Source organism: Ursus arctos, unplaced genomic scaffold (assembly GCF_023065955.2).
Source record: "Ursus arctos isolate Adak ecotype North America unplaced genomic scaffold, UrsArc2.0 scaffold_34, whole genome shotgun sequence".
Lineage (NCBI taxonomy): Eukaryota > Metazoa > Chordata > Mammalia > Carnivora > Ursidae > Ursus > Ursus arctos.
Genome location: NW_026623030.1, coordinates 11,376,569 through 11,396,540, shown reverse-complemented (window position 1 = coordinate 11,396,540; position 19,972 = coordinate 11,376,569). Strand labels below are relative to the sequence as shown.

The following is a 19,972-nucleotide window of genomic DNA, read 5'->3' as shown; positions in this document are numbered from 1 at the left end:
CGTGAGGGCCACCTGGTCCTGCCTCCCTGATCCTCAGCCTGGACGGCTGTTCGACACCTTACAGTTCAGTCTTTAGTCAGGAACCCAGCAAAGTGAGGCCGTGTCAGTCTCCACGGGGCTCAGGAATTCTTAGGTGCCGGCTTAACCCCAACAAGCAGTTTCCTTCTCTCGGCCCCCCTTCTGTTGCTTTTACACAATTTTAAAGCATCGGTGCATCTGCATCCATTAGAAAATTTTAATCGTTTAATAAAATATATATATGAACTTTAAAGTCTTTGAGTAGTGATACATTTGCAATTTATTGTAAAACTCAGATCAGAATGCTTCGAGGTCAAAATCTTACCTCTGTAAGGTGGAAGACCCAGGGTGGGGTCGATTGTCATCTAGTCTTAATACATGGTGAAATCGAGTATCTGCCCGCAGCCAGAGATGGAAATGCCATCGCATCCCACAGACAGCGGGGAGGGGAACATTTACTAAGCAACCACCTTCAGCCCCTCTCCTGGCAAGTGCTCTGCTCCAGACGAGGAAGTGCTCGCTTCCTCGCCCTCCTGCAGGCACCTCAGCTGCTGCTGAAGGGCTGGGATTCCAAACCCAGGTCTGTGGCCTCAGAAACGGGTTCTCTCCACCAAACTAGTGGTTTTGAAACTGGCTTTTTGTGGCAGTGCTTCAGGGGTTCTCTGCAAACACACACTTCAAATATCTTAAATGGCAAAAATCATCTCTAACGTGCACACTCAAGGGTAAAACACGCATTAGCTTAAACTGCCCGAGAGGTCGCCGTAAGGCCTCCATTTACGTGCTTGCGGAGGCTCCCCTGGGTGGGGGGCGCGGAGGGCGCTGGCCTGGTGCTGCACGCCGGGCCCAGCTGCAACTCCACGCTCGCGGCTCTCACTGTAGAAGAACCTGAGTGCTGATTTATAACCTTTAGGTGTTTCTTACTGATATATGGAGGACAAGGACTGAAAGCAGGTGTTGAATATTCTTCTATTAATCCTTTTTTTTTTCCAAGCATCTACTTCACTTTTGTCAATAATAACCAGAGATTGCAGGCAAGCTGTGACCATTACCATTTGCAGCCACTTACCTATTATAAGAATATTTTTCTCTATATCAAATTCAGAACTAAATTGGAGGCTGAGACCATTCACAACTAACCCATCTGCAGTAAAAATGCTCCCCCCAATCCCATTGATTTAAGACGACGTTATTACTTGAACTTAGACAATTCATGCCAATATCATTTATATATTTGAAAACATTATATATTTAAAAACGATTATAATACGAAAACCTTTTCATTTGGGTTAGGTGGGAGAGGAGGGCTCATAGTGTAAGCCTTTTGGTAGCAAAAGCTCTTCTCTAAGATTTCTGGCTTGGCTAACTCAAAGAGGAGCAGGTTAACACAGCCATTTATCTAAGGTCGTCTTCTGGAAGCCCAGGAGCACTGGGAGGTGGTGGAGGTACAGTCAGGAGAGAGCGTTTCTTATTCAGATTTTGCTGTTAATTCATTGACAACCTTGGGTAAGTGTTTGTGGCTCCCTGAGGCTCAGTTTCCCTCCACAAAAAAAACCAGTTTGGATGAAATCAAATCACTTTCAGACTTTCAAGGACCAAAACCTTTCTTCAAATCTTATCTTACTTGAAAGTCTAATACTGAATGGGCCTGGGGGTTCCCTCCCCACAAAGACCCCACAAGAGAGCATGAAAACCACAAAACCAAATGATCTAAGATCCCTTCCACCTCTAAATGTCAGAATTTCAAGTCCCTTGTGTCTGAAACGCAAACTCTGAGCCCAGCCACCCCATCCTGTCCACGCCCCTCCCTCTCCTGGACCAACTAAGGAGCTGAGCTGACTCATCCCCCACACCTAGTATGCTGGTCACAGCACCAATTAGAGAACTATGGTGGCAACCAGAATCCAGGGGCCGAACTGTTTGTGGGTGAAGAGGACACATTTATTTCATTTATACGGTCACTGAGGTTACAGCAGAATCAACGCTGTTACAACAGGCAAGCACTACTGTCTGCAGCCACACACAGCATGCTTCTTAAACAGCATCCAAGCCTCACAGGTTACCTTTGCATTCAAATCTGATAAACCAATCAGGAAGCAGTTAAAGGCCAATTTTAAATGCCAACGTAAAACAAATTTCACTTGAAAATACAACTGAAATGCAACTGCTAGAAGCACTGTACGAGAAGATGACCCAACTCAGGTACGATAGAAAAGACTGGAAGTGGTAAATAAAATACAACAGCAACATTAAAAAACCCTGTGATTTCCACTGTGTGTGTGTGTGTGGGGGGGGGCTCCTTCCCTTCAAGCCTCTGAACATGGGCCTTGCTCTGAAGAGGCCTGTTCCACAGGGGAGGCAGCAGGTGAACTCCGCATACAGAGGAGAGAAACACAGTGTCAGCGTGTTTCGTGCTGGAGACAGTGGGCCTTGTGTTTTAAGATGCAGAGGCTTAGGAAGGTCACCTCGTACTGCTAGAAGCCTCTCACACATTCTAGGCCAGCCCTGAAAACAAATGTTCTTAGAAAAAGTGACTAGAAATGAAACAACTGGAATTCTTGCCATGTTATTCAAAACTCTAAATGGAGAGTCAGTCACTGCTCCACAATCTAGGGTCCATTTTTAACTGTGCCGTTAGCCTTTCCTCAGTGCATTCACTTGGGTAGGTGCAGCCGCAGCCCTGGGGACAGGTCACTTGAACAGGCACTAGCTAAATGAAATCCTGCAACAGCACCTTCAAATCGGCCCTCTCTCTAAAGATCAAGAGAAGTCAGGGCTAGAGTTAACTTCGACAAACACGGAATCTCCTAGCTTCACGCACAGCGGCCAGAGTGTATCAGCTGTACTCTTCTCTACGGTATACCCTTGATTCCTGTTTCGATATATTCGATACCTGAATATTGTTTAACAGATCTTCTGGCACCATTTTTTTCATTCTCCTTCAAATCGGCCACAGTATCTTTTTAAGTCTTAGAATATGCTTTGCTAACCTAGAAATCAACAGCACATTAGCAAAATACTGAAGAAAAAATTTTTCATACATCCTCACTAGAAAAATCCCAATGAATTAAGGCAGCCCTATCATTTTTTAGACTGGGATTAAGGCCAAAGTAAAGAAAGAAGGGAAATACTGAGCGCTAGGATAAGTTCAGAGATGAGAAGGACATCCTAGCAGCTGTCACACCAAATGCCTCCATGTGGAGGCCTGAAGAAAAGCTGGCCTTGCCCTTGGACAGCCGCCTTTCTGCGCACACAGACATCTCCCATAGCAGTTCCTTGCCCCAGACCCACACTGTGCAGGTCTCGCCGCACACTGGCTTTTCATCTTCATCTTTCCCCAGCAGCTCCCCACCTATGGGCCCCCGCCAGCCTTGCTAGGTTCTGCTAGTGTTTTAACTGGCCAAGGACTAAACCATTAGACCTCAGGAACAGTAAGGAGCTGTGTGTGGATACACGGTGGCTAGCACACACTCATTTTTACAAAGTGGTCTGAATACAGTCTGGCCTCCCTGATAGCAGGTGAAGTGGTACCTTCTCCCAAAGAACAGGCTAATTCTCAAACACCTGCTGGATGGCACCTGCAGCCTTCAGACGAGAATGAGCTGAGCTCTTTAGACAGTACATCCAGAAAGTGACCCTAGAAAGCCCACCCAAGGGTTGAGGCCCTAAGGGAGGCTCTGAGCAGGTCACTCTTTAGAGCCCAGCCAACTCACCAGAGGTGCTGGGCTGGAGACCCCAGAGCTGGGCACTACTCAGTACCAACCTTCTCTAGGGAGGAATTGCGGAACGTAGCTCTCACAGACCTGCGGGATGGGAAGGATGCCCAACAGTGATGCAGGGAAAGAAGATCCAGCTCCGCGAAGAGCAAGAACTGGTCAAGAAGTGACTAGGAACTACGGTCATGCTTGCTGGGCTGGTTTGCCGATCTACAGAGCAGAGGTTTGGGGCTCGGGGGGGTGGGGAGGAAGACCTCCAGTTAGGCACATAATCCAATCACACCCATTTCAGTTTCTACCCCCAGGGTCTCTCTACACACCTACCTGCTCTCATCCAAGAACAGGCAGAAACACTTTCAGACCACCTCCCCCTGCCCCAACATCTTTCAAGCTCCCCCCGCAGGGCTCTGTGCTTAACCACCGCCGCGGATGCAGCGTCTGCAGCTGCTGCTCAGGTGGGGTGAGGTAGGGGGGAAGGGGCCAGAGCACTGGCTGCGGGATGGGGGGGGGACTTGGGGGGTGGGGGCTAGAGGCCAGAGGTAGTTTCATTTACTTATTACTGATGCTCAGTTCTCTGGATGAGGAAAACCCCCCAATTGTTAAGATGCCTGACTGCTTTGCCTTTTTAGCTCTAGAGATGTTAGGGCAAAGCCATCAAGGAAATGTGCTTCGGTGCTGGGGCGTTGTGGTGTGTCTCCCTGCCGAGGTCCAGACTAGAACAGGAGAAACCTGTAGTTTTCCTTCGCCAAAGTTCAGTTGCCCGGCAGCACCTCAAACTGCTACTGTGTAAGACGGAAGAGGGATGAAGAGGGAATAAACCACAGGGCGAAGAATTAGAACGTGTTAGCAAATGCTACCATGCGGAACACTAAACTTTATTCACTTTATTTATATATTTAACAGTTCTAAAGTATTTACTTCTTGCTTTGACAAAAAATGAAAAATATAGGAGCACTGACTGACTCCTCTTTAGGAGAAAAGGGTTATATGTACAGCTACGGAGAGTTATGGTTCCTCCTTTACATACAAAGAAAAATATTAATAAAAAAGTGCTTCGTTGATCGAAAAGGGCTAAGAGCTGCAAGCATTTATTCACACTGTACATCAGACCCAAGAAACCCGTATCATAACCTCTTGGCACCTGTCACTAGGAACTGCACAATCTTTAATTAGACTGACTTCTCCCTACCTGCACGGCCAGACCACACAGAGTGCGGAGAAGAACTACACCCTGTTTCACTGAATTCACACTCCGAGCTACCTGCTGCCACTGGGAAGTCAGAGACTCACTCAGATGCTCCTGGCTTGCCCGGAAGGACAGCTCCAGGGGAGGCTCTGGGCCACACTGTAACCACACCCAGGCACACACAGGAGCCACCTTCCTGAGACACAATTTCCCCTGGCCAGGGAACTGCTTTTCCAAACAGTCAGAAAGTTCCCTGGCCTCACCCCCATCTGCTCAGCACAATCCACCATTACCAGTTAGCAGCTTTTAGCAGAGCCAAGCATGGCCCTTCCCCGAGAGGGAGGGCAGGCACAAAACATGGATGCCAAGACTACAAAGCACAAACCTAACTCCTCTCCACCCTTCCCAACACTCATTCTACCACAAATATTCTTGATTTAAGGCTCTTTTTGGACCACATCAAAGCTTACTGAGGAAAGGTGCCCCAGATCTCCTACGAGTTGTGTCACTTTTCTAAAGAACGCTGCAGAGTCACCAAGTGGCCCCTCACTGCTGGCCGGCAGCACAGGGGCAGGGCAGGAGGATTGCTGGGCCCTTCCCACTGCCCCAGGAAGGGAAGGAGGAGGAAGGCTGATTGTATGGGACATGCTCCCTTTTCCAGAGGCTCACACTCTAAAAGGCTGATTCTACCCCTTAAGGGGGAGATCCATGATTTGTTTGGTTTGGGAATGGGGAATTTTGGAACCCTGAGTCTGGATTTCCCTGTGCTGGTCAAGGAAGAGAGATTGTGTGGGGGACCAGGCCCCAGAAGGGGCTTCCAGGTGTGCCCGGGCTCAGGGAAGGCTTTGGCCTTGGCCACAGCAGCAGGACACTGCACTCTGGCCAGTCTGCACTCTTATGCCTGAGGGTGGGAAGCGCTACACAGCCTGGCCGAGGGAGGCCTACTCATGACAGTGAAGGGGGCCCTAGACCATCTAGGGTCAAGTTAAAAACAGAATCCCATGCAAGAGAGAACATGCTGGCCACCCCCATTCCTAGGCCCTCTCACTCACCTCAGAGGAAAAAACACCTTCTTTCCCCAAAGCAGGGCCTGGAAGGGTTCCACTTATTATCATGTGCCCCTCCCTCCAAATGCCAATGCCATTTATCTGTGAGGTCGGACTGGCCCTGCTCCTCTCAGGAGGGAGAGGGCACTTGGGGCCACGCTCTGAGGGAAGATGCTTCAGCCTCCTCAGCAGCAAAGGTTTTTCCAATCAGCTCTGATGTGGCAGTGGCACGAGAAATAGTCACAAACAGCAGCCCTGGCTCGCTTCCCCACTCCCTAGATCTCGGGCCTCCACGCCTGACTCTGACCAGCCTCCTCCCGTCCTGAGGAACCAAGCCAACCTCCAGCATCACAGGACAGCAGGCGGCTCAACAGTTACAGGGGGCCTGGCAACCTCTGGTCTTCCATTTAAAAAAAAAAAAAAAAAAAAAATTAAGACAACCAGGGGACTTCTTTCTTTTTTGGAGGCATAGGGAAGATGGAAAAGGGAGAGGGGGGGAAAAAACAGGAAAGAAAAATCAATCTACAATCCAGTGGTACATCCCAAATTTCTGTCACTCTGCACAGGTGGTTCCATGCCCCCATTCCAAAGTGCACAGGCCTCTCGGTCTGCCCAGGCTGTGTGGGCCTGTCAGAGGAACAGCAGCTTGGCCTCTGCCCGCCCCAGGTCACTGAGCTTCAGTTTGAAGTGGCAGCAATGGGCTTATCCAGTTCAAGGTCAATGCTGGAGCTTGTGGGATGTAGGCTGCTATAGCAAGACTTGCACACTCGACTGGGTTCAAAGAGCTGCTGGCTGGGAACTGGAACCTTCTGATTACAACAACTGGAGCAGAACACATTCCCACAATTCCTTGAGATGAGAAGAAAAAAAAAACAAAACACTGTTAGTTTCGGTAGCAGGTATGGTGTGGGGAAACCAACTTCAGAAGACAGAACTTTGGTGTACGTAATTCGGATGTGGAAACTCCTCCAAGACTGAACTGTTTCATTTGTCTAGCTCAGGAACAAGCCAAGCCGGGGGGGGGGGGGGGTGGAGCGGGGAGGAATCCCTGCCTAGTGTAGTTGCACACCACTGTGACTTTAGGGCCAAGGACACTTGGCTATCTCACCATCATGGCTCAAGGTTACAGGTGTACAGGAGGGTGCTGCTCAAGAGAGATCCAGGAGAACAAAAGGGCCCAGGGCAGGAGCAGCTGCTAGAACACTGGCTAAGTCCTGGCCCAGAAAAATCCAGTTGGCCATACCCACTTGGGCAATGGCCTCTGTGTAGCTTGTGGTCACAGAGAGGCCAGAGCCCAATGGAACCACCTCCAAGCCCTTCAGTTGAGACAAACTATCTCGCCTAGCTGGGGAGTGAAGAGCCTTGTCCAAAGGGCTACTTCCCCAGAGGCTTGGAGGCAGCAACATGGAGAACAGACTGCTGCCATCTAGGACTGCCCTCCTGCCAGCATGCAAAGCCAGAAGACAAGCAACCAGTGACACATGCTCAGGGTGAAAGGACGAGAGCACAGATGAACACACGTGCACAAACACCCCCCCTTATTAGATAGGTGTCAGTCAATTATGGCTCACTCCCCTGCCCCCATGCATATAGCAGGGAATATCAGAGCTCCACGTGAAGGCCTGACTGTACTCAGACCCCAAGCCTCCCTCTCCTCCTCCACTTGAAAGCCCAGTTCTGATGTGTCCGTGCAGCACAGGTGCACACATCCAAACAACTGCCCTTCACAACTAAGAGGAAAGAGAACTGGCAGAGGATAAGTTTCTGCCCACCTTAAAACCCCACTATGCTAGGCCCTAAAGTACACATCAATCTCAATAAACCCAAGAATGGGAGACTTCAAGGAGCCTGACATAGCCCACCAAAGACTTGGGGAAAGCAGCTGAAGGGAAATCCTCCTCCTTAGCCAGCATCACTCACTACTTTTTCATTTATGCTCCTCAGGATACAAACCCACTGCTGAATTAGGGACCGCCTGGGCAGAGAGGAGAGAATACTAAATACCCTTTGGGGACAAAAAACAACCCACAAAAGGAAAAGGCTAGACATGGGGCAATGGCAGGACAGAGAACTAAAACACACACACATAACTTCATCTTCTAGAACGCAGTAAGCACTTCACGTTTCTGAAAAGCATGAATCAGCAAGAACCTGTGGTTATACAGAAAAACTACCTAAGTCTACTTCTGAACGTGTGCATTTATTTAACATACCTGCTGGAGTTCATCCTGATATGAATTTGATCAGTTAAGCTTTTCTATCTGGCTTCTTTCAGGGGATCCTGACAGACCCTAAGTGGAACCCTCCACTAAAGTCTTCCATGCTAAAACAGTTCTCTGGAAAGACCACCTCTGTTCAGTCCTGGTCTCTTTGTTTATAAAAATAAAAAAAAAAAATTTGGAGCAGCAATGCCATCTGACTTGGAGATGATGAAGCATCATTCTAGCACCCCACTGAATGACTAACCCAAAGGAAATAGCTCTGAAAACCCAACTGGCCCTGCCACAAGACCAGCCCTGCTGAAGCAGGGCTTCTCAGTCACAAGCAAGATGGCCTAGCCGACCTGCGCGGTCAGGAGGGGAGTGCACGTCTGCAGCCTGACTTGGCCCGAATAGTCTCCTCAGTCGGCTGCTTTGGTTTCCCCCGCAAGCCCACCTGCCTGCCTGCGCTCCCAGCCCCAGGCTTCATCCCAGTGAGTGCAGAGAGGGGGAAATGGCAGCGTTAGTGTGGAGAAGTTATTGTAGATGTGCAGACATCACAGACAGGTTGTTGCAAATGCTCACCACGTTTGATCAACACGGTCAGTGTCCCTGCAAGGAGGGGAGAGAGAGCTCAGAGGAGAAGCCAACCAAAGACATTTGGGCTTGGGGTGCAGGGTAGGGAGACACACAGTCCTGAAGCATCATTACTAGACGAAGAGGTGATTTCATCTTCTACCTGGGTTCACTCGTGTGGATGAGCCGTGTCAGGATTCAGAGAAACTTCCTATCCCAAAAACACTGAACATCCTCCAGTCAGTTACCGCCCCAGCTGGGGCAAAGCATCCCTAGCAAATAACTACCCCAACCAAGAAGAAAGAAGTCAGGAGACTTAAGGATTGAAGACTGTGTCCTCGGCTGTACCTATCAGTCCCCACAGCTAGGTCTCCTCACTACTGGCACAAGGAAAACAGGTTTGGGGTCAGGGAGCAAGGCGAGGAGCAGGAAAATGACGTTCCCTGCCCGCAGCAGGAAAATTTTGCTCACAGCAGCCATGCTGAATGGGAAGAAATGGTATTCTAGGACTAAGAAATGGTAGTCTGGGTGGTGGCTGTTGCTCTGCTAATCCAGGAAGCAAAACAGAACAAAAGGGGACATCATTTGCACATTCTAAAATTTAGCCATGATCACTCTGAACTGGGGGGGAGGGGGAGAAGGAGGACCACCAAATGCAAACACCACTTTCAGAGGCACAACAGATGAGTTGGGGTCCTGTAGACCCCAGGATCTGCCTCAGATGGGACACTGCCAGCCAGATGCCTGCATCTCTCCAAGCTGCAGGCTCTGTGGGCCAAACCCCAGCCTCCAAACCCTGGCCCTCCCCACCACACCCCCAAACGGCACCTGCAGTGGTGCTTCCTGCTGGCGAGCCAGAAGGCGCTGTCGCACGCATAGCAGTGGGCAGCCAAGTGGTCAGGAAGCCAACGGGTCATCTGTAAAACAGATGGGGCCAGGTTAGTGACGGGAGATGGGCCATCCAGCTGGAGCCAGCAGAGCCATGCTGGGGGCAGCAAGAGTCACAAGGACCATACTGGCTCTGCTGGCACCAGCCCAGCAGGCTGATGTCAGCAGTACAAGAAAGGCGTCCAAATCGTTTCCCTCGAGGGGACTCCAAACTCCCCTGAGATACAGTATCAGGCAGCAGCACCCTGGGTCGCTACGAGAGCCGGCAAGGCTACAGTTCACAGAGTCAAGGAGGAGAGAGGACCAGCTTGCTGAGTCTCCCTGGCTCAGAAATTCTAGGCTTGATGGGGATTCAGAGAGGCTCAAGGCTAAGTGTGCTATGAGGTTATTCCTTGGCCAGGGGCATGGGACAGGGATGGGGGTGGAAAGAACCGTAAAACAGTTGCATGGACGGCACTCAGAACAGGGGCTGAGCCTGTACCTCCGTGTCCTGTTTATCCACCTGCTCCCAGCTGGCTTCAGAGAAAATCTCTGTGCTGCAGCGAGACAAACAGTTCTGATCCAGATTGCTTTCCGAGTCGGGGATTGAAGTCTGTTGGCAAACAAACAGAGCTGAACAGAATGAACCTGGCTCCTCCCAGGAGAAGAAAGGGCTTGGTAAAGAAGGGAGCACTGGGGGACTTGGGTGGGCCTGAGTATTAAGGCTGCCAGATCTGTTGGCGGCTCAGTCATCAAGAAATGGGTCGAGCAGGTGCAGAGACCGGGTTGAACTCAGGTGGAAGAGAGATGCACAGGTCTAAGGCTGTGTGCAGTGACTCTGCAGTGGACAGATGGGCCTTAGGTTCCAGGAAGTGAGTGGGGCAAAAGTGACCAGGATGGACTGTGAACTCTGAGTGTCAGCTGCTCCAGTGAGTCTGTTAATCCAACCCTGTCACTTACATCTGCATGTTGAAACTGAGTGCTTTGGGCATGTCCTCCTTTCTCTGAAGGACTCTTTGGGAAAATGAGAAACCATCATTAGTATGAAAGAAATACCGAGAAGTCAGTCTGAATTGAAAGTCATTGGATGAGCCCGCCTTTAATGTACGCTGAGTGCTTCAGAGCCAGGCTCCCGCTTGTATCTGAACACATCGGGTCAGACCCAGCCAGCGAGGAGAACACCTCCCTGAGACCCTCCCCCTCACGCAGCCCCACGTCCAGCCACCAGGCCCCATCAGCGCGAACTACAATCCCTTCTCCCCATTTCTCCTGCCATCACCCGCCACAGGGCAGGTACAAACAGCTGTTAAACTAAACCTTCACAGCTACAGCCCGTGTTTTGGGGGCAGTGGGGGGGGGGGGGTCAGCTTACTAGCTACTGGGGTAGGACAGGCATTACAACTGGACAGGAGTATTTGACATTGTCCTACTGTCATTCTGCCCAGAAATTCATGCCCTTTCTTAAAACGGGAACCTCTCTCCAAAGAGATCTGACCAACCGCATACAGAGTGCTAACTCTCTTCCTCATTCTAACTGCCTCAACAGGACACCTGTGGCAAGTAAGCAAGGCAGGAAAGAACAGGCAGACCGCCATTCACATGGCTGAGGCTCATCTCCAGCCTCTCAACAGGACCACTCTGGACCTTTCCAATTCTTTTAGAAATCTGTACCAATCACTGTGCATGGGGCACAGAGAGCGCCCAGCCTCAGTGTGCCCTCTCCTTGGGCAGCTGTGGAGGCACCGTGGTCTACTCACCACTTCATCCCCAAAGTCCCCATTGAATCGGAGGGAGCTGGTCAGGTACTGGCTCTCCAGGCGACTCCTCAGCTCCTGTACTTGTTTCTTCAAGGTCTCCACTTCTTGCTGGTGGCCTGACTCAATCTGACGCAGGCGCTGTTGGATAGTGTCCGTGTACACAGGCATGCCATCGTCGTCCAGGTGGCTGCGGGAAGGCTGGTCGGGGCTGCCCGCTGTAGATGGCCTCCCCGAGTGGCTGTGCAGCCACTTGTGGTGCAAGTTCCTCGAGTGTAAGTGGGCAGAGCCGCAGCTGGTAGCAGACAGCTGGCGGCTCAGTGAGTCCTTGCTCCTACCAGCCTCCCCATTGGTGCAGTGCCCGTTGGGGGTGGGGTGCTTCTGGAGGGTGCTAAGCCCTGGGGGCTGCTCTAAAGCCTTATTTTCGGTGTCCGGGGCACCATTGCACACAAGCCCTTCTTTACATTCGGCTAAAGGCAAGGCACAAGGAGAATGCGTTGGGCTGTGGGTGCTGCCAGGGGAAGTCCTATGTGCCACAGATACCACTTGGGGCCTGTCAGCTAGGCTCTTCTCTGAAGGCCGGGGCTCCATGGCTTGAGGAAGCATGTCCTTGCCACTGAACCAGCCACTGTTTACCAGGCAAGGTCTATGATGGCCTTCGGGCCCACTTTCTGACTTGACTTGATCTTCTATTAACATGTCCATTGAACTGTCCGTGTTTGATCCTCTGGCCTCAAATGGGACTTGGGGGGGCAGCAGAGAACTTGACTGTGAGGTACCATAGCCAATTTTTGCATCTACTGGGATTGGAAGAAACACTTCCTCCCTAGCCTCTGTGATAGCTTCTATTCGGGGCTGTTCCACAGGGACCTCCTGGGCATCCTCCCCCCCAGGGGACTCCTGGAGAAAGCTGGGGAGAACACTGTGCCCACCCTGCTGCTCAGGAATACCCTGTGAGAGCACAGAATGGCTGGTGCCTGGATGGTTCGTCAGAGCAGCATCACCCAGTTCTGGTTCTTGAGGAAAGATAATGGCTGAGCCCTCAGGGGTCTTCACCCTGATCTCCTTTTCTAAGAGAGCCTCCTCTTTGACCTCCTGCATCTCAATGCCCCCTCTATGGGCAGGCTCCTCTATCCCACTCTCCTCTTTGGTGGCCTCTTGCAAAATGTTCTCCATCTGCCCCTCGGCCACTCCAGCTGCAACAGACAGCTCAGCGCCGCCCAGCACTTTGGTTGGCTTCCCCAGGCTGTCAGGATCGAGGGGCTCCTCCCCAGGACCAGCCAGGCTGCTCAATTCCAGTGAGCGCCGGTGCTCCTGCCACTTCTCATTCAGACTTGGGTCACTGCTGCGCCGACTGGCTAGAGGCACTGTATTGTCGCAAGCCGTAGTCAGATTGTCAAATGATCTAGTCTTTGGTAGCCTAAACAAAAGGAGTTTGCGGGAAATGAGTATCGGAGGCTGTTCAGACGTAAGCAGGAGTCGATCGGTTTTAACAGGCAGATGTTTCATAATTGGGTCCACTACAGCTATTCAAGGAGCCATGGCATCTCTAAAGTGAGGCTCAGACTGACACAAAGGCAAAAAGCTCCAGGATGGGCCCTTCTTCTAGTCTGCAAATTTCCTCTCAACTTACCCCACTCGCTCCACCCTACCCCGTGTCCGTACATACAAATAAACAAATAGCAAATGCTATTTTTAAAAAACATTCGTGATACTGCTCTGTTTCTCCACTACTGGCAAATGAAAGTAGCACTGCTGATTTTCTGCTATTACAAAATTTTAAATTAATGTATTACTTGGCAGTCTGAATTCAATAAAGTTAATTCTCAAGTGGTGAAGCCAAACTTTCTAACATCTGATAGCATCTGCCTTTCAACCCCAAATAGACAAATGATAGCAGAGAGGCAGGAGCACAGAGCAGTGGCTGAAACTCAAGCCAGAGGGTCACGAGGAACCCAGAGGTTTGCTCCATCACTGAGAAACGGCTCAGTGCACGCGGCAGAACAGCATTGTGATGGGGCCCCATGCGCTTCAGGAAATGAGGCTCTTATGGCCTCGAAGCCTGAAACCCTTATACCTTCCCTGACAAAACTTCAGAGATCCAAACGAGACATGTGGAGCCGGACAACATCATGATCTCTAACCATGCCCGGATGTGCCCCAACACAGAAGTACACCCACGCAGGACTTGAGGCCTCGGCATCAACCCCGGGCTCACCGGCTCAGGGGCGGGTCATCAGGGCTGGTGCCAGGGGCTGGATATGGTGCACAGCTGTCGTCCACGGGGGTGGATGGGGACGGGCAGGGCAGGTACACTGCACTCCACAGCATCAGGTTACGCACATGACACACAGGGTACAGCACCTGAGGAGAGAGCAGTGGGGATACACGTTTAAACAAGTCCCAACAAGTCTTTAGAAATGAGGGTCAAAAACAATCGCCAAGCTGCAACACCCAACAGGTCTGCACCAGCTGCACTTCTCACCTGAGAACCTCCTGTGGGCATGAAAAATCTAAAAGGATTTTTTAAAATCTATTTTTCATAATTACTTCTTAGGTCCCCTTTATTGAATGACTTTCATTCCGCTTAATTTGTTGCTTTTACTTCATATGAAAAAGTGAGTCATTTCGGAAGACTCTGTCAAACCTGTTTTATAGGGTCATTTAAATTAATCATGTGAAAAGAAGGGAATTTTTTCCTGTATTGTGACGTCCCCAACAGGCACAGTGAAGAGAGAAGCAGTTAGCGTAAAACTTTTCTCTGACTACTTAAATGTAGTGAGAAGCATATTAACAGTCCAGTGAAGCAATATAACCTCTGATTTTGACTTCTTTAGAATTTAAGATGCATTCTAACAAAAAGAACATTACTATGTATCAACACAGACGTGCATGCCTCCTTTCCTCTGCTTAACAGAAGGTGTTCCTTTGAAGAGAAAAGTTTTTGGTATTTTTTTTTTAAGATTTTATTTTTTTATTTGACAGAGAGAGACAGGCAGCGAGAGAGGGAACACAGGCGGGGGGTGGGAGGGGAAGAAGCAGGCTCCCAGCGGAGGAGCCTGATGCGGGGCTCGATCCCAGAACGCCGGGATCACGCCCTGAGCCGAAGGCAGACGCTTAACGACTGAGCCACCCAGAAAAAAAAGTCTTAAGGGCCTGCCAGTTCCCCATATGAGCAGAAAATCACAGACACACATGCTAATGTCGCACACACTTTTCTCTCTCTGAGACAGGAGCTGCAGTGCGTATCATCGCCTGATGACAGTGCAAGGGTACTGGGGGCCTGGTGGCAGGTCCTTCTGCGCTATCGCGAGCACCCAAGGGACAACTTCGGTTCCCCTTCCACTTGTTAGACAGAACATGCCAGGAGTGGGTTAAGCTCTGACAGAGGTGCCAGGAAAGATTCTTGTCTAAGTGGCAAAATAGAGATGTGGATGAAATCAAACCACCCTGAGCAAAGACTGGTCAGAAGCAGGTCAGAGCAGCACCAGGAAATAAGCCTTTCTCGGGACAGATGGGGAAAAAATGGAATCAACCCACCCAGAGACAACAGAGATGCCTTTGAGAAAGTCACTACCAAAAATGGCTCCCATATGCCACCACCCCCAAATTCCTTCTGCTGATCAGAGAGGAAAGGCTGAAGGATACATACGGCTTCCGACTGAGAGGAATACAGTAGGTTTTTGAAAGCCTTGTTGCCTGCCCGAAGCAGCGACCATACAGAACACGTCCGCTCCTGAGTATGCTTTTCTCCTCTCTCCTTGGCGTTGTTGCACAGGAATGTTCCAAACAGGCAGGAATAGGTATGTTGCACCAGTTTCACCTGTGGGAGTCCAAAATCAAGCAACAGGGTATATGTTCTCTGAGGGAAGGGTAGCCCTGCTGAGGCTCCTTCCCCAACATTCCTGAGAGCACCTCAGAATTCACACTCCCTAAGGATGGGGAACCAAATAAGCCATGGAAGAGCTGTGTCCTCACAACACCAACCCTGGAGTGCCAACCCCAACCCCTAGCATTCCTGAGTCAAGAGCAAAGACAGATCACTGGCACCCCACTCCCCCTGGCCTCCCTGGCAACCAGTCTGGGAAGTCCTAAGTTAACAGTCACAGTCCAGAGCCACAGATCATATCACCTGGGTACAGGAGCGGGTGAGTGTGCAATGCAAGTCTGAACTGGGAGCACACTTCTAGACAACTTTTCACTCAACAAATCATTCCTGAGCATCTGACATACCCCAGACATTTCTATGGGTTCTGGATAGGCAACAATCAGACAACTCCCCTGCCCCGATGGAGCTGGTTCTAGCTGTGGGGGAGGAGTGACCACTGCTGTGCACCACAATACAGCAGGGTGAGAGGGACAGGGCACACCCAGGGCAGCGGAAGAAAGAAGCGAGAAAGCAAGTTAAGAGGGTATCTGAGAGGGGAACGCTCCGGGCAGAGGCAACAGCCAGCACAATGGTCTTGAGGCGAGCACGTGCTTGCAATTTCCAAGAAACAGGAGGCCAGTGTAACTGAAGGACATTACACAAGGAGGGCAATGGTAAGAAATAAATCTAGACAGGTAACCTCTAGGATGGCTCTGCAGGCCATTTTATGGACTGACTTTTACTCTGCGTGAAATGGAAAGTCACTGGAGGTTCCTGAGCAGGGGAATGACATGGTCTCAATTATGTTTCAGAAGGATCCCTCTAGGGGAGCCTGGGTGGCTCAGTCGGTTAAGTGGCCGGCTTTTGATTTTGGCTCAGGTCATGGTCTCAGGTGGTGAGGTCAAGCCGCTCAGCAGGGAGTCTGAGATTCTCTCCCTCTCTCTCTGCCCCTCTCCCCTACCCCGGTTGTGTGCTCTCTCTAAAATAAATGAATAGATAAATCTTTAAAAAAAAAAAATCCCTCTAGTTGCTGGGTTGACTCCCTAGAATTGGGGCAGGAGATGGTGGTAACTTGGACCAGTGTGGGAACAGTGGAGACAGCAAGAAGTAATCAGGTTTTAGGTAGATTCTGGAAGCAAAGCTACAGAATCTGCTGACAGACTGAATGTGGAGTATGAAAGGGGGAGGATGAGAGCTGAGCACACCATACAAGTTTCTGCCCTAAATAAGTGGAAGGATTAAGTTGCCACCCAGGCCAAATACTTCTGGAAGATTATATTTTGGAGTGGGGAGATGTGGAAATCAAGAACCAAGTTTTGAACACATTAAGTATGAAATACCATTAGGACATCCACATGGAGATACTGAGCAGTCACAGTTGAGTCTGGAAAGATCTGAGCTGAAGACATAATTATAAATGTGGGAATCATGGATAGCAATCAGAGCCATCGGACTGGATGAAATCCCCAGAGAAGCAGTAAGATATAGAAGCACCCTGGAGGCTGAGTCCTGGAGCATTCCAACATTCAGCACTGGGAAGGTGTGAAGAATCAGCACAGGAGACGAAAAGGACCAGCTAGTGAGGCAGAGAAGAAGGCAGAGTTTGTGCTGGCAGTCAGCTGAATAAAGGGTTTCAAGAAAGGTGTGATTAAACAGTGCCAAAGAGTAAAATGAAGACGAGGATACAAACCTCCAGTTATAAAATAAATGAGTCCTGGGGATGGTGACTATAGTTAATAATACTCTATTGCATATCTGAAAGTTGCTAATAAGAGAGTAGGTCTTAAAAGTTCTCATAAGAAAAAAAATTTGGCAATGGATGCTAATTACTTGTGACTATTTCACAATATACACAAATACAGAATTATGATGTTGTATACCTGAAACTAACGTTATATTGTCAATTATACCTCAATTAAAAAAAAAAAAACTTCTTAACAAGAGAAGACAGCTGATCACTGGATTAGCAACACGAAAGTCACAGCTCTGGTAAAGTGGTAGGGTGAACACCTGAACCTGACTGGAGTGGGTTTAAGAGAGAATGGGGAAAAAAGGAATTTGAGACAGTAAATGCAGAGGACTTAAAGAACTCTGCTGTAGAGATGAGATACAGGAAATGAGATTAATAGCTGGTAAGAGGTGCAAAGCTGAGAAAGGGTTTTGAGGGGATGGGAGGCACTACGCCATGTCTGTGTACTAATGGCAACAATGTGGTAGAGAGGGAAATATGGGGGTGCAAAAGGCAGAGAGGAGAAACACTGGCACCATGCAGCTGAGCAGAGGAAAGACAGTGGGAGCCGGTGCAGCAATGGACGGAGGGGCTGGAAGAGGGCAAGGACAGTGAGTCCTCTGTCAAAGGAAAGAGGGCCGTGGGTATGGGACACAAGCGGGGCGGGGGGGAGCAAGGGGGTTGGCAGATGGATTGGAAGGAGAAGATATTCTATTATTTCTCTATTTTATTTTGAAGTACTCTCTACACCCATCAGGACATTCGTACTTAACAACCCCGAGATCAAGAGTCACACGTTTCACCAACTGAGCCAGCCAGGCACCCCCATTATTTCTCTAAGTATTTAAGACTTCTATCATCTACTTTAAAAGCTAAGTTTAAAACAACTGAAAGACTTTATGCAAACCTAACACACCTACATTCACTGAACACACATTTACTGCTTTTAATTAAAACTGGGAAAAAGAATGGGTCCTTATTAAATTCTTAAAAGAATGCATAGTTTCATGTGAAAACTTGCACACTAACATTTGCATTGATACCCCATTATGTTAGAAGGTCCCCAAAATGAAGAATTACAAGCCCGAACTCACAAGGAATGCTTCATTGAACTCAAAAGAGCAAGGAAATTGCCTCTGAAGCTGATGGACGCAGTCAAGCCACTGCAGAAACACTGGGCAGCGCTCGTTTAGATCATCGGAATTCTCCCCATGCCCACACCGGTCGGCAAACTTGTGGCCAAAATCCAGCCACTCCATCTCCACGAGGACCTGGAAACCCTGCAGGGAACACCCGGGAGAGACCATGTGTTCTTGTCTATGGAGACTATAACAGTCTTGAGCCTGTCGGGACTAACAGCAATAATACCTTTTAACAACCTCCCAGTAAGCACAACAGGAGGCCCTGACCAAGCCCCACAGCCAAAGGCTCCATGGAACATGCACTTAGGGCAATTTCCCACTTCCCTCAACTCCATTCTATAATCATCAAAAGGATACTAAGCATTTATCTAAGCCTTTCTTCAGTCTACTTTCATTCACTATACAGTATAAAAGCCACTTTTCTAAATTTTAAAAAATTTTTTAATGTCTGTATTTCATGTTGTACTTATAAGGCCTTGTTTCTAGTATCTTTCCCTAGCCCAGATTTACATGTATTTTAGGGCACCTTTATGGCTTTTCTTACATCTTTAACCCAACATGTGGTTCTTTCAGAGTAGGGCTCTTTCTCCACAGAACACTGTAGTGATATCCGGACCAATTATCATACTGAGCATGCCAAGATCCTTCTACAGTAGCCCCATTTTCCTGGGGTAGCCAAAACTTTTCCAAGTAGATAGACTGCAAAGGAAAACACGTCTGTATTCTCAATACCTTGTTATCCACAATCTGCTCCATTTTAAAAGGCACAAGAACTGTGGGAAGCACCACCACAACGTGGCTCAAGGTAAAGGAGCAACGATTTTAAAACAAATTTCACTTTCTTTAGGCCTAACCACCAAGACCAAAACTGATCATAAAACCCTCCAAGGTTTCTCCCACTCATACTGATGTACCAAATCCTACTCTTCGGATGCACCCACCTCTATGGTTCGGTAATACGGATCGAGCAAGAGCTTAGCCAATGCCACAATCTGGGGAGTGCGGTCCCAGCCATCTGAGCAGTGTGCTAGTACTGGCCGCTGATCACGATCCACGGCGTGCACTACCAGAAGTGCGGACTTCAGAAGCACAGACAGGTGATGGAGCCATTTTGTGCTTTCGAGGGCTGAGAGCCAACTATAAAAATAAAACAGAAGGGGATAAGGAAATGCTGATTTTTATGATCTACTGCATCATGCCAAATACCCGTGAAATCAAAAAGCAATTCCCAAGGATCTTTCCCTCCAAATAAAACACTGCCAAAACAAACAAATTTCTGTCTTTATAAAGCATGTACAAAGATGAGGCTTAAGCCCTACTATGCAACAGAGACAGCTTTAGAGAAAGGACAGTAATTAATAGAATTTTTGTTCCAAAAATCTTACGGCTAGTTTCTGAGAATTAATATTTAATATTTTTCAGTCCATGGTAGGTATATGCCCAGTATAAGTAGTTCTTTCTGGAGTCTTCTGAAGGAAATGAAGCCACTTCCGACATTGTAGAACAGTAGGTACTTATATTTAATGATCAGCAACTGTGCCCTACAAGTTCTTAAAAAAAAAAAAAAGTATAGAAAACTCACACATACAAACATGTCTCTAAGGAGATGTAAGCCCGATGCCACAATCAAGAACAATGCAGGAATGGGATAGACCGGTGATGGGTAGGAAGGAGGGCACGTATTGTATGGTGCACTGGGTGTTATACACAACTAATGAATCATCGAGCCTTACATCGGAAACCGGGGATGTACTGTATGGTGACTAACATAATATAATAAAAAATCATTAAAAAAAAAAAAAAAAAGAACAATGCAGACAACAGCACCTGCTCCCCACACCCTAACACCTACCACTAAAGTCTTGAATTTGT

The 19,972-nt window shown here is 48.9% G+C and overlaps 1 protein-coding gene and 1 long non-coding RNA gene across 27 annotated transcripts in view; one reads left to right on the top strand and one right to left on the bottom strand.

The window, feature by feature from the left end:
- LOC130542480 (uncharacterized) overlaps nt 1-19,972 on the top strand; it is a 94,227-nt gene that overhangs the window by 65,990 nt on the left and 8,265 nt on the right. The window lies entirely within an intron of this gene.
- Nucleotides 4,589-19,972, bottom strand: part of MTMR3 (myotubularin related protein 3) — a 137,487-nt gene continuing 122,103 nt past the window's right edge. For 7 of the 25 annotated variants that reach the window (XM_026484787.4, XM_057306114.1, XM_044378999.3 and 4 more), the window contains 10 exons: nt 19,042-19,237; nt 18,053-18,238; nt 15,014-15,184; nt 13,580-13,725; nt 11,365-12,781; nt 10,568-10,621; nt 10,110-10,220; nt 9,569-9,657; nt 8,750-8,776; nt 4,589-6,815 (listed from right to left, as the gene is read on the bottom strand). In XM_026484787.4, the coding sequence (XP_026340572.1) occupies nt 6,644-6,815; nt 8,750-8,776; nt 9,569-9,657; nt 10,110-10,220; nt 10,568-10,621; nt 11,365-12,781; nt 13,580-13,725; nt 15,014-15,184; nt 18,053-18,238; nt 19,042-19,237 (2,569 nt within the window). In that variant the 3' untranslated portion in view covers nt 4,589-6,643. The remainder of the gene's footprint in view (nt 6,816-8,749; nt 8,777-9,568; nt 9,658-10,109; nt 10,221-10,567; nt 10,622-11,364; nt 12,782-13,579; nt 13,726-15,013; nt 15,185-18,052; nt 18,239-19,041; nt 19,238-19,972) is intronic. The other 18 variants (XM_044379002.3, XM_048221279.2, XM_048221276.2 and 15 more) reach the window with 5 other exon arrangements.